The sequence below is a fragment of the Meles meles genome, chromosome 6 (genome assembly GCF_922984935.1).
Source record: "Meles meles chromosome 6, mMelMel3.1 paternal haplotype, whole genome shotgun sequence".
In the NCBI taxonomy this organism is placed as follows: domain Eukaryota; kingdom Metazoa; phylum Chordata; class Mammalia; order Carnivora; family Mustelidae; genus Meles; species Meles meles.
In genome coordinates this window covers 118021389-118036327 of record NC_060071.1, presented here as the reverse complement: position 1 = coordinate 118036327, position 14939 = coordinate 118021389, and the positions used below count along the sequence as shown (strand labels likewise).

The 14939-nt window shown below is 44.3% G+C and overlaps 1 protein-coding gene across 2 annotated transcripts in view; it reads right to left on the bottom strand.

The window, feature by feature from the left end:
* Positions 1-14939, bottom strand: part of ARG2 (arginase 2) — a 34016-nt gene that overhangs the window by 8457 nt on the left and 10620 nt on the right. For both annotated transcript variants that reach the window (XM_046008574.1, XM_046008572.1), the window contains exon 3: positions 695-872. In XM_046008574.1, coding sequence (XP_045864530.1) covers positions 695-872 — 178 coding nt within the window. The remainder of the gene's footprint in view (positions 1-694; positions 873-14939) is intronic.

Below are 14939 nucleotides of genomic sequence, written 5' to 3'. Positions count from 1 at the left end.
AAAACCTTTATTACTTAGCTCAAATAGGACTCCTCTGGCCCAGAATGATCTCTCCCTTCTCTAAAATTCTGTAGAATTCAGTATATTTTTTCATCCCATGTGTATTTATTTCATCTAGTCCTAATAGGTCACAGTTTGCACAATCCCTAGCATTGCTTGAGAACACACCAAGCAGAATAAAGTACATGCTGATTCACTAAGAGAAGGACCTATTAGTCCCCTAGGGGTCCACACAGTAAAGGTAGAGAACATAGTCACATGACAAGTGGGAAATCTATAACAGGTTAGCAGAGATGCTTACACACACACACACACACAAATACCTCACAAATTCAGACCACTGATGGATCCTTCTAATTCTCCCAAATGGCCAAATGAAGGTCATAAGACCTTTCTTCCTAGGAAAGCTTTACAAGAGATAAGCACAAAATGAAATAGGAACATACCGTGTCTAAAAACTTTGCTTAGTCTACCTCTGAGCTTGTCATCTTACTATCCAATGTGTTTTAACAATGAAGACCACAGGTGCCTCCAGCAGCTCAGGATCTTAGCTATTAAAATGCTATTAAGCACATCATGTCATAAAAGTTCTGAAGGCTACTGTCCTCTTAAGTGGGGAAACAAGACAAGCTAACTGATTAACCCAAAGCACCATACAATCCAGCTCCCCCACCACCCCTGCATCCCAGCTTACCTGTGGTCTCCTCCCACAGTGACACAGCTGTAGCCACTTGACACGGCTCTACTAACCACCTCAGCCAGTTCCTGGTTGGCAAGGCCCACTGAGCGAGGATTCACTATCAGATTGTTGTAGAGATCATCTTTAGGGACTGGAGTAAAACTCAAATCTCCAAAATCTTTTAGGTGGCAGCCTGGAAACACATGGGGGAATGACAAGATCAACTGTATGTTATTCCAACTCTTACTGGCCTGGGCCACAAATCAGAACTTATGACAAAGTACATGTCATACTCATTTTGCCACAGTAAAATTCAAAATGTCATATGACTGGCAGGATGGTCTCATTCTCCCAGCAATCCTGTGGGGGTAGATCCCATTACGAATACCACTTTACAGGCAAAGCAGCTTGGATTTGGAAAGTAAAGTCCACAGAAACATCCACTGGTTTAACCCAATAGTCACAAAATTGGTAGCAATTAGACCTTAGATATCCCAGCGTTATAGAGTATAAGTAAAATACCAAAAGGAACCATAGGATTTACAGTAAATTAAGTACTATTAATTTAGATAAAAAATACATAAAAATTTTTATGTTATAAACTTTTTTTTTTAAGATTTATTTATTTGAGAGAGAGAGCATGAGAGGGGAGAGGTTCAGAGGAAGAAGCAGACTCCCCGCCAAATAGGGAGCCCTATGTGGGACTCAATCCCAGTACTCTGGGATCGAGACCCAAGCTGAAGGCAGTCATCCAACCAACTAAGCCACCCAGGCACCCATAAACTTTTTTTTTTTTAAGATTTTATTTATTTATTTGACAGAGATCACAAGTAGGCAGAGAGAGAGGAAGGGAAGCAGGCTCCCCACTGAGCAGAGAGCCCGAAGTGGGGCTCAATCCCAGGACCCTGAGATCATGACCTGAGCTGAAGGCAGAGGCTTTAACCCACTGAGCCACCCAGGCACCCCAAACTTTTTTTTTTTTTAATGAAAGGCCAATCTGAGGATCTAAAGCATCCTAAGAGAAATGCCAAACATTTGTTACATACAAAGATCCTAGGCAGTGTTTTAATTGCTTGATGTAAATGCTTTCTTATTTTTTAATTAATTTTTTAAATTATTTATTTACTTACTTATGTTAGAAAAGGGAGGACAAAGGGAGACAGAATCTCAAGCAGACTCTGCACTGAGCGCGCAGAGCCAGACTTGGGGCCAGATCTCACAACCCTGAGATCATGACCTCAGCCAAAACCAAGAGTTGGATGCCCAATTAACTGAGCCACCCAGGCACCCCATTTGACATAAATTATTTAAACTCACGACAGTCCAGATAAGGAAATAAAGTCCCCAAATCACATAGCTGCTAAGTGGCAGAAGCAGGACCCAAATTATCTGGCCCTAAAATGTGTATTGACTACAGTTTGTTTCCCAAAGAATCCCTCTTGATTCCTCCCTGTATAGAACAAGTGAGACCTTTTTGGAAAAACCGACAAGATACCAGAAATGCCGAAGCAGCAGCGAACCTCCCGCAGGTTCACCTACTGTGGCATACAGGTAGACCACCTGATGGCCACATCCTCCAAGTAGCTGACACGGCAGCAGGTGGCAGCAGCACTCGCTCCTAAGGCACCTGTGCAGAGTCAGCTAGGAGGCAATGCCTGCAGAGAAGCCAGAGATAGTGAATACACACATGCGGGACAGCAACGTCCTGCCCAGGACGGTGGGCAGCATGGTGGGCCTCGACAACGGCAAGACCTTCACCCAGGTGGCCTTCAAGCCCAAGATGATCAGCCACTGCCTGGGCGAGTCCTCCCCCGTGTTCAAGCCCATGACTATGGCTGGTCCACCATCTGGGCCACCCACTCCTCCACCTCAGTCCCCCTCAAGTAGCCCATTAGGTCAATAAAAGTATAGACTTCCCTTTAAAAAATGTTTTGAAAGAACTAGTGATACATTCTGACAATGTGCTGGGATACTTCACTCAGATTTCACATATTCCGAAGAACTATGCCACCTTCACTGCACATTCATTTTTTACCTAAGTACCATTCATGCCATGTAACCATATATCAATAAATTGGTTGGTGCCATTTTTAGGGTTAGGCCAAAGTAATCCAACTCTCTCATGAACAGATCTGAACTGTCATGGAATATAACGTTACCATAGATTGTATCCTTAAGGCCCTGCTTCTCAAGCTGGAGTCCAGGTAATTTGGGGGGACAAGGGTGGGGAGAGGAGTGGTCACAGAAGAGTAATATAGGCAGAGTTTTTTGTTAAGGATTTTTATTTATTTATTTGACAGGTGGGGAGAGAGAGAGAGAGAGATCACAAGTAGGCAGAGAGAGAGGGGAAGCAGACTCTCCACTGAGCAGAGAGCCTGATGTGGGACTTGATCCCGGGACCCTGAGATCATGACCTGAGCCGAAGGCAGAAGCTTAACTTACTGAGCCACCCAGGCACCCCACAGGCAGAGATTTAATACTAGATTAAGATCATAGGTGCCTGGGTGGCTTAGTAGGTAAGTGTCTGCCTTTGGCTCAGGTCATGATCCCAGGGTCCTGGGATCAAGCCCTCCATCAGGCTCCCTGCTCAGTGGGAAGTCTGCTTCTCCCTCTCCTACCGTTCCCCCAACTTGTGCTTGCACATGTTCTCTCTCTGAAATAAAATCTTAAAAAAAAAACTTGGATTAAGATGAGCATGGACCCATCTTGAATTTAAACTACAGTTTTGAGCTTTATGCTCCCCCCCCCCCCCCCGCTAAAATACTTAATTTGAGAGAGAGAACACGCACACACAGGGTCGGGGAGGCGGAGAGTCCCAAGCACGCTCTACACTGCACATGGAGCCAGACACAGGGCACCATCCCACAACTAGGAGATCCCGACCTGAGCTGAAGCCAAGAGACAAACAACTAACTGTGCTGCCCAGGTACCCCTTGAGCTTTACCTCTTGAATCCATACTCAGTTCAAAGCTAAACAACCAAGAGAATGTAAAAACTTGAGAAGCAGTGACTTGTAACAAAAGGCCATCCAATGAATCACCACTAAAAGGAATACCAGAAGCAAAATGGAAAACCTTATTCTATTCCCAAAATTAAGAAGCAGCTATAGCTGCAGGACTCTATGTATCTTTCGGTCATTGCATTTTTTTTAATGCTAATTTTTTTTTTAAGATTTTTATTTATTTTTTGACAGATCACAAGTAGGCAGAGTGGCAGGCTGGTGGGAGGGGAAGCAGGCTCCCTGCCAAGCAGAGAGCCGGATGTGGGTCTCGATCCCAGGACCCTGAGATCATGACCTGAGCTGAAGGCAGAGGCTTAACCCACTGAGCCACCCAGGCGCCCCTTCATTTTTTTTTCTTAAAGATTTTATTTATTGGGGTGTCTGGAGGACTCAGTTGCTAAGTATCCACCTTTGGCTCAGGTCATGATTCCAGGGTCCTGGGATCGAGCCCCGCATCAGTTTCCCTGCTCAGCAGGAAGCCTGCTTTTCCCTCTCCCACTCCCTCTGTGTGTATTCCCTCTCTGCCTCTTGCTTATATTCCCTCTCTCGCTGTCTCTCTCTGTGTGTCAAATAAATAAGTAAAAATCTTTAAAAATTTTTAAAAAAAAGATTTTATTTGTCAGAGTGCACACAAGCAAGGGGAATGGCAGTTAGAGGGAGGAGCAGCATTCCAGCTGAGCAAGGATCCCAAGGCAGGACTTGATCCCAGAACCCTGGGGTCATGACCTAAGCCAAAGGGACCTGCTTAACCAACTGAGCCACCCTGGCACCCTAGTTACTGCATTTTAAAATATAATCCTGAAAATGCCCAGAGATCTGGAGAACTGAAAGAGAAAATATTGAAGGTAGGAGAATACGTTAACAGTCCAAAGTCACTGGGATCCAAGAGATAAAAGTATGACCAAATAAAACATCTATAAAATTCCTTTGAAAAGATAAAAAAACCATAAGGGATATACACTTTATAAGATCTCAGTACAGGGGCGCCTGTGTGGCTCAGTGGGTTAAGCCTCTACCTTCAGCTCAGGTCATGATCGCAGGGTCCTGGGATTGAGCCCCGCATCTGGCTCTCTGCTCAGCAGTGAGCCTGCTTCCCCTTCCTTCTCTGCCTGCCTCTCTGCTTACTTGTGATCTCTCTCTCTCTCTCTCTCAAATAAATAAGTAAAATCTTTAAAAAAAAAAAAAAAAAAAAAGATCTCAGTACGGAGGCACCCGGGTAGTTCAGTCAGTGAAGGCTCAACCTTCAGCTCAGGTCATGATCACAGGGTCCTGAAATCAAGCCCCCACATCAGGCTCCCTGCTCCAGGGAGAACCTGCTCTTCCTCACCTGCTCCTGCTGCTTGTGCTATCAAATAATCTTTTCAGGTCTTGCTATTGGCAATAATTTGAACTGGACAGATTCTGACTGTCAGTTTCTCCTTCCCTATCCATGTTTATCTGTGTACCCCCTTGAGCCACATCAAGCATTTAGATTCTTAATAGGTATAAGACATCAGGGCATGCCTGGTGTTTTATAATATTAAGTGTATAAATAGAAAAGCTTTATTATCCAATTAATGTTAATATTAACTAATTGTTGATGACTAACTCATTTAATCTTCGCATGATCAATAAGAAATACCTAGGAATCAACCCAGTGGATAAGTGACAGAACTTGGGGGAACACACAAGTCCAGTCATGGAATCTAGGATGTAGACTCCCGTAACTGAGAGAGAATATAGTACTCAGCTCACTATTAAAGAAGAAAGCTGCAAAAAGCCTATAAAAGACCCTAAAGAGAATTTGGCAGTCTAAGATAATGCTCTCCAAGGAAGAGAGACCAAATTTCATAAAAGGATTTGGGTCATTAATCGTGTAACTCTGTGAAGTGGATCAGCAGATTACTTCACAGCCTAGATAATGGATTCTTCTAAGATTATCCAACTCCACTTGCTCTCATTCCTTACTCTCCAAACAACCTCCCTCTGATTATTCACTTAGACTCCCTGTTGCCCTCATACCAGCAAGAGGGCCTCCTAACAGTGGATGTCGGAAGGGCTGTTGCTCACTGTAATTATGAATGGGCATTTTGGTATACACATCACAGTTAGCATGAGTCTCTGGGTTGGAAAGCCTGATAAGCTCTGCTTATAAAGATTTCTGTTCCTACCTAATTCAGAGAGGTAAATGCACTCCTCTGTTCACTGCAGCATTTTTACAATTACATTTGTATCTGTACATATATATATGTGCATATATCTATATATATATAAAAAATACTCAGCCGGGGCACCTGGGTGGCTCAGTGGGTTAAAGCCTCTGCCTTTGGCTCGGGGATCTCAGGGTCCTGGGATCGAGTCCCGCATTGGGCTCTTTGCTCAGCAGGGAGCCTGCTTCCTCCTCTCTCTGCCTGCCTCTCTGCCTGCTTGTGATCTCTGTCTGTCAAATAAATAAAAATCTTTAAAATACTCAGCCATAAAAAGAATGAAATCTTGCCATTTGCAGCAACATGGATAGACCTGAAGGGCATTATGCTAAATGAAATAAGTCAGAAAGATACCATATGATTTCAATTATATGTGAAATCTAAAAGACAAAACCAGAAACAGACTCAAATACTGTTGCCAGAGGGAGGAGGGTAGAAGGATGGGCAAAGTAGGTGAAGGGGATTAAGAGGTACAAACTTTCAGTTATAAAATAAGTCCTGTATACTTAGTAATATTGTAGTAACACTGGGGACAGGTGGTGACCCCTTATGGTGAGCACTGTGGATCTACAGACTTGTCCAATCACTATGTTGTGTATTTGAAATTACTATTGTATGTCAACTATACTTCAATAATAAAATTTAAACAAAAACCCTTCTCTTCCTGGGTCTACAAAACTGAGGACCTGACCCCCTGAAAGGATTAATATCTTAAGGGACCCTGCCTGAGTTGTCCACCCTATAGGACTCCCAATTCTGCTCTTTATTTTCAAAAAAAAAAAAAAAAAAAAAAAAAGTGCCAGGTAAGGACTAAGGATAATGAGTGTTAAATGACTTAAAGGAAATTCAGAGAGGATTGGGGGGTGGGGTGGGGGGTCAAAGAATGACTCCCCCATCAAGTAAAGTTTATACTAGCATTGTTTTGCTATTTTTGTTCTCTTTCCTTACTGGTAGAAATTTTTTATAAAATCAATAAGGAAGTATCTAATCGTGAAAGTCCCTACCCCACTTCCCAGGCTTGACTACTCTAGCTTTACAGACCTTTGTACATAAACACAATTCATACTATTTGTAAATAAGGTGTTGGAGTATGCTTAGCTGCTGTAACTAATCTTCCCCCACAACAATGGCTCAGACCCAGTAAACTGGTTTCTTGTTCATTTAACATCCCCGGGGTGGGGCGGGGGTGGGGAGGGGGGGTGGGCATTCTAGGTCAGCAGGAGGCTTTCCCCCATGCAGTGATTCAGAGATCAAGCTCCTTCTGGCTTGTGGCTCTGCCATCACAAGAGCCAAATGCCATCTGTGTGGCTAAGGTTGGGTCTCCCTGGGGTCAAGGCAGCAGGAGAGGAAGAAAGAAGGCACGTCTACTCTTAAAGGCTCTGGCCTGGGTGCCTGGGTGGCTCAGTGGGTTAAAGCCTCTGCCTTCAGCTCAGGTCATGATCCCAGAGTCCTGGGATCGAGTCTCGCATCAGGCTCTCTGCTCAGCAGGGAGCCTGCTTCTCCATCTCTCTCTGCCTGCCTCTCTGCCTGCTTGTGATCTCTGCCTGTCAAATGAATAAATAAAATCTTTTAAAAAATAAAAATAAAAAAAAGAAAGGCTCTGGCCTAAAAAGTGGCTCATCATACCTTCTCACATGGCACCAGTCAACAAAGGCAGGTCTAACTTCTGTCCAGAAGAGAATGGGTTTTGGCAGACAGCTAGCCATCTCTGCCACAATCTCTACTTTTAATTTCTGCTGGCATAACCTTTAAGTGATTAAAAACTCACAGTACTAAAGCCTATGTTGCTGATTCTAACTCTTGGCAATCCTAACTATTCTAGTTCATTACAGAGCTGAGTTGGTGAACATACTAGGCCATTCCGATACAGCCTCTTACGACCTTTCTCCTCCAATGTCTGCTTTACCAAAACCGTCGTAGCACCAAAGGACCAGTGGAGAAGAGCCCAACATAGTTTCTAAAGAATTAACAAGGTTCTGAAAGAAGTCACTCAATTCTTTCCACGTTCGGAAAGAGTTGAGTGGCTTAATAGAAACGAGAAGTTTGCCTATGGGAGTAATGCAAATGAGGCTGAAGAGAACAGGCACTGTAACCCATAGGGCAGCATTTTTGAGGAGTGGGGAGGCTGACGGGAGGTTCATGTTTTGTAAGAACAGGATGAAAGTAATAATGAAGCTATTACTTTATCAGAGTGCTGTGGTGATTTCTTTCAGTTAGGAAGGCCCAAGAAATGGTCTCACTGATTTCTAAAGAATCTTAGAGTCCTAGTGAAAAGAGCAAACATTACAATATGGGAAGAGTGTCTGGCTGTCATGCTTGAAGGAGCTGTCCCCTTGTTGGACTTTGTGGCTCAGGTCAATTCATTGGCAAGTCTAGATCAGATGAGACGATGTTGCCCTGCTGCTCTTCCTTCCCAGAAGGCATTGTAGGACAATGTAGGACGATGGTAGGACAACTTAAGACTTCAAAGAAGCTCTCCTAACAAACTGATTTGAACCAACCTGAGAGGGCTCTCGTGTTTACTTGCAGTGGGGAAAGGACAGCTCTGCAGACACTGGCACAGCCTCGCTGCTTCTGCAGTGAGGGTAATAAAAATCCATGGAATACTACTGATCTTTTAAGCCGAAATGTCACCTTTGGCCTTGATCAACCCCTCCAGGCTCCATCAGAGAGGAGCGAGGACACACGTACATCAGCAGAATGATGCAACCCACTGGTGGGGGAAGAAATCAAAACAGCCCTCCCTGACCTAAGCAGTATCTGGGGACAGCACTTCTGTTCCAGGGCCCCAATCTCTGGGGAATCCCTGAAGGAAGCCAGTGATAGGGAAAGGAACAAAATGGTCTCCACCCACCACATCGTTCTAGATGTTTCACAGAGAGCAGCCAATCCTCACAGCCTCGGCTGCCATCAGCATCCACCCATTGGAGAGGAGGAAATTCAGCCAAGTGAATAGCTCCAACTGTGTAGGACAAGCCTGAATCACCCTCTCACTAGAGACTCGCATGAGACAGTGTTCTGAGTCAGCAGCCCCTAAAGGGGCCCCATTCTGTCTCCTGCTCTGAATTCCACTCACAGGGAGCTCTAACTGCTTCCAAGGCTCCCAGCAAGGTAAGAGAAATGGCCTCAGGAGGAGGCTGACACACAGAAGAGGCTGCCACACCACAGGGAGCCCACTAGCAGAATAAGAGATTTCAAGAAAAGCTAGGAACCGAGTAGTATGCAGTTTTTTTTAAACTGTCCCCGAAGGGTAGCACCTGGGTGGCTCAGTGAGTTAAAACCTCTGCCTTTGGTTTAGGTCATGATCCCAGGGTCCTGGGATCGAGCCCCGCATCAGGCTCTCTGCTTAGCAGGGAGCCTGCTTCCCCCACCCCCACCTCTGCCTGCCTCTCTGCCTACTTGTGACCTCTGTCAAATAAATAAATAAAATCTTTGAAGAAAAATAAAATAAAATAAACTGAATAGGATGGCATGTTTATTATGAATTGTCAGGAAGAACAAGCCAATGAAACTTGGAGAAAGAAAAAGACGCAGATCTCACTTGGAGCTGGGAGGATACAAATATTAATGGCTTTTTAAAAGTTACAGACTCAAATATCATACAGGACAGACTTAGCCCCAAAGAGAATTCCTGGTATTATAAGGGAATGTAACTGCTAATCCTTAGAACCTCAAAACTGTACCTAGAAAACCAGCTTATTGAACACAAAGTTGTGAGGTTACCAGAGGTCTAAAAGTTAGGGGGAAAGGCCAGAGTTACTTCAGGCCATTTGAAATAAGAATTTCTCGCTTATCTCTAAAATGTGATTTGGGTAATAACCTTTGAAGAGACTGTTACTTAAGGCAAAGTCGTTTGATTACCACTAAGAAAATGCAGATGTCTGCATTTTAGTAAGTGCATCGGACTTCAGGGGCTATACAACCCCCAGAATCAGGAGTCCCAGAGGCTTCTCAAAATCTGCTCTTTGCTTCTTAGTCTCTGGCTCCAAAATAAGCTGAGCATATTGGGGAAAGAAATCCCATCACGAAGATAACACCTATTCTTTCTGGTTCACTTCTGGGTCTCTGAGAGGACTGCTTTAACCAGGGCTCTCAACATCTCCTTCTTCCTCACCCAGTTCTGAGGCAGTGAGGAGCCAGCTGAGGAAGACCAGGGCAGGGAGAGTGGCTTGAGGAGGAAGGGTGACCCCAGGCTTCTAGGCTTCATGTCAGACACGTCCATCTGACATGCACCAGAGTTCACCTCAAAAATCAAATGATACAAACATGGTGTCCATAGATGCCTTTGCAGGAATGGGATCCTTGAGTAAAAAATTCTAAATATAGGACTTGAAAATTCAGTTCAAACACGTAACGGAGATGACTTGCAATACCATTTATAGTTTTCTTGCTACTTGGTTCTCTGGCTACATTGGTCCTTCTTTCCTAAGGAGAAGAGAGTGTCACTGTCTGAAGATAAGCTGAGTAAAAGCTCAGGCTTTTGCAAATGGACCGTTAGCTGGTGGCGCCCCAGCAGCCTGGTTCCAGTGCAGGCAGGGGTAGAGGGAGAGGAGGGTGCCTCTGGCTTCCCAAGTCACAGCAATATAACCATCTCTTCCATTCAGAACAAGATCGTTGAGCTTCTCTGGAAGAGAGATCTGCTAGTGGTAACAGGCCAACAGAACTTCAACCTGTAGAACCACAGGAAGAGACAATGACAATACCTGGGGATAAAAAAAACCACTCTCCAGAAAATGTGATCTTTTCTAAGTTCTTCATATTTGACCTTGTTCCAGAAAAGATTTGAAGGGAAACTTATCAGACTAGTGACTGACTACAGCTTCAGGAGCTAACAGTTCTGATGTACAGCTCCCTGCCCCAGAGCCTGGGCTGGCATCCTAGGGAGTGTTCCCCAGGAACCTGGAACCAGACAGACCACATTCCAGACCCCTCTGGGCGGAAAGCAGAGCGCACACAAGATAGTCACAGGAGGTCAAGTGCCACAACAGACGCAAAAGGAAGAATTCTTGCCCTCTGGCCCCTAACTTCCTGGACAGTCAAGATCGCCAACCAAGTTCAGTTTCTGAGCTTGTCCTATCTCACATGCTCTTAGGAGTATTACCTAAGATAACAAGGGAAAGCCTCCACATGCTAAGGTTTATATCTTAGTTCAACTGTATGAAGCATCTTTGTGGTTTTGTAGGCCCCACCCTACCCGTTTCTCTTTTCCTTGAAACTGATGGCGTAACCTAAGACTTCCCAAAACCTGTCTGTAATAGACTGTCATTTTGGTATGATCAGGTTTTGGGAAGAAGTTGCAAACACACACAGGCCCACAGATCGCATACTGAAATGGCTCCTAGATTCTCCAGCTCTCACACACAGCTTAAATCTTCCAAATCTATGAAATACTACTAAGACAAAGCCAATTAATCTTGGAACGCCGACTCTCTGAAGCCCTAAGCACGATGTCATCCCCTCTGTGACTCATTTCTTGGGTCACACAGGAAGAAGTTTTTTACTTCTTTTCCTCTTCAATGGTTTCTGACCTTGTGGCCTGGGGGAAGGAGCCAGGAAGATTTGGTCTTTCTTCTCCCAATCTGAGCATTACCACACCTGTTATATCAATACACCCTCACATCTGAATCTTGAAGTATTAGCCAGCAGTAGAAGCAGAAGAGGGAAAGGCTTACAAGCAGAAGAGGCACAGAATACTTTCAGCCCTACAGAACAATTCACAATTCCCGGGAGCCCAGGGTTCCTGGGAGGACTGTGGAGAAGAGGGGGTGGGCAGGGAGTATGCAGGGGTGGGGTAGAGGTGTTGCAAAGGGGGAGTGACAGTGGAGAAGGGGCAGGACACAGATCCTAAGCAGGGAGCTACTAAGGTTTCCGTGTCAATAACTGACCAATCAAATCTGTGCTGCAGACTTAGTGCCCTGGGGGCCTGAGGGAAAAGGATTGGCCCAGAGAAGAGCAGCTCCACAAGGGGGGAAAACAAAAGACAAGGCCATAGGAGAGAAGCAACAGATGCTGGTAATACTTACAGTGGGAATGGAGATTAAGGGCCCTCACACCAGCTCTCTGGCTTACTATCAGAGTTGAGGAGGACACAGGGGAATGGAGTGAAGAAGATGAGAAGCTCGGTCCTGGATAGATGGCCTTGAGGTGTTAGAGACTATCTTGTTGAAACTACATGGAGTGGCCCCTGCGCGGCTCGGTTGAGCATCTGCCTTTGGCTCAGGTCATGATCACACGGTCCTGGGATGGAGCCCTCTTAATTGGGGCTCCAAGCTCAAGAGGGAGTCTGCTTCTTCTCTCCCTCTGCCCCTCCCTGCATTCGTGCTCTCAATCTCTAATAAATAAAATCTTTTTAAGAAACACATGGAAACTATAAATGGATCAGTTCTAGGCCATGTTCAATGACAAATAACATCACTTCTGATGGAAGTACACCTCCACCACCTTTGCTGCTGAACAAAAAGAGCCTGAATCTGACCAAGGGTCTAGATCCAATCATCAGTTTACAGGAAATACAGAAGACAAAACATAGGGCATCCAGGTGGCTGAGCTGGTTAAGCATCTGTCTTCAGCTCAGGTCATAATCAGGAATCCTGGGATAGAGCCCTCAATTAAGGCTCCAAGCTCATCAGGAAGTCTGATTTCCTCCCTCTCCCCCTCCTGTCTCCCCCCACCTCCCATGCTAGAAAGCATGTGTGCATGTGCTCTCTCTCAAAAAAATAAAATTAAAAAAAAAAAAAAAAGGAAAAAGAAAAGAACGCATCGTAGGACACCACAGAGATGCATCCTGCAAAATTCAAACAGCGATTATACAAATGACCTAGTTTCCTCCACAAATACACAGCAAGAAAGAAAAATCAAAAACAGAATGAGGAACCTATCAAGGATGTATGAGATATCAATCAATATAGAACTTATTTCGATCCTAGGTCAAACAAACTAAAAAATAAGCACAAAAAGACTAATTTGAACAATATCAACTTTTTTTTTTGTTTTTGTTTTTGTTTTTTTTAAAGATTTTATTTATTTGACAGAGAGAGAAATCACAAGTAGGCAGAGAGGCAGGCAGAGAGAGAGGAGTAAGCAGGCTCCCTGCAGGGCAGAGAGCCCGACGCGGGACTCGATCCCAGGACCCTGAGATCATGACCCGAGCCGAAGGCAGTGGCCCAATCCACTGAGCCACCCAGGCGCCCCTGAACAACATCAACTTTAATTGGTATAAAGACAGGGACAAAATAAAAGTTGACTCAATTTTCCCTATTTAAAAGAGAAAAGACTTCTTGCTCCCTTCTGAGAATCTCCTTCTCTGCCCTTTTCAAATGCATGTAAATATAACAATTAGATAAGCCTCTGGCCAGTCTCCCAACCCAGGAAATGTTTCCTGAGGACTGGAGATTAAGAGCCTAACTTCTGTCCACACAGGGGATGGGCAGCCTGCTCCAATTTGCAAAACTACCTCCTGCCTTAGAATATGAGAAGTTTGTTTCCTCCCTGGTGGTTGTTCAAATTTCTATGATAAAGTTAGGATGAGCTCTGACAAATGGTACTGTTCAAGTCCTCTAACTGGTGGACAGTTACTGTTTATCTTGAAAACACATAATGGGCTGCACCTGCATGACTTATAAAATGGCCAGACTTCTTCATCTTTGAAATCTCTTAGATTGCCTGATTTAATGCTTATTCAATAAACTGTTTTCTTTCTCTACTACCTTTGTGGAAAGATTATCTCAGTTGGGAGATTTTTTTTTTTAATTATTTTCTCAACCCTGGGCATTTGATCTTAACTTCTTTTGGTGTGATAATGGTATTATTGTTAAATATATATATATATATATATATATATATATATATATATATATATATATATATCTTTAAGATTTAAGTAGGCTCCATGCCCAATGCAGGGCTTGAACCCATGACCCTGAGATCAAGACCTGAGCTAGGACCAAGAGTCAGACATCCAACCGACTGAGCCACCCAGACAGTCCAAATTTTAAAGAATTCTTATAATTGGAAGATATCTAATAAAATATTTGCAGATGAAACAATATGTCTGTGATTTGCTTCAAAAGGCATGGAGTAGGGGTGCCTGAGTGGCTTAGTTGGGAAGCCTCTAACTCTCCATTTCAACTCAGGTCATGATCTCAGGGTCAGGAGATGGAGCTGTGTGTGTCAGGCTCTGCACCCAGTGGGGATTCTGCTTCTCTTCCTCTCCCTCTGCCCCTCCCTCTGATTGCAGGCTTGGCTCTCTAAAATAAACAAATCTTAAAAAAAAAAAAAAAAAGGCACTGCCATGTATTGATGATTGACACTGGGTAACAAATACAACAAATTCACTAGGTCACCATCTCTACTTGTTTATGTTTGAACATTTCCATAATAAAGTCAAAAAGATACACAGAAGCCAACTGGGCTACAGGTTTGGAGCTGAGCAAAGAAACAAGTGTTGGAGATAAAGCTTTGGAGGCATCAGCATACAGGTGACAGAAAAGCCATGGGTAATAGACAAAATGCCAACTGAGAAAATATTAAAGCAAGAGGATCAAGGGCAGAACGCTGAGGAACACCAGCAGGTAAAGAGCAGATAGCTGAAGATCTAGTCAAGGAACCTGAAGAGCTAAAACCAGAAGAACATGGGGTCTGTTTCAATAAGGAAGGAGTGGAGGGGAGCTTTGGTGGCTCAGTCATTAAGCATCTGCCTTGGGCTCAGGTCATGGTCCGAGGGTCCTGGGACTAAGCCATACTCCCTGCTCAATGGAAAGCCTGCTTCTCTCTCCCATACCCCTGCTTGTGTTCTCCCTCTGGCTGTGTCTCTGTCAAAAAAAAAAAAGGAGTGGCTGACAGTGTTGAGTAAGGTGAATGCTGCAGTGTCTCCCCTGTTAGAATATAGGAGGTCCAAGACCGCAGCAAAACCGGTTCCATTGCAATGATGGCCCAGGACGTCAGACTATAGCAAGTCAAAGTGTGCAAGGGCAGTGGAGAAACCAGGATGGTAAGATCTGCAGTTAATTACTGAAGGGATGGGTTAGAAGCTGAGGAACAAGGGGAAGGAAAGGGTAATTGCTAGAACAAGAAC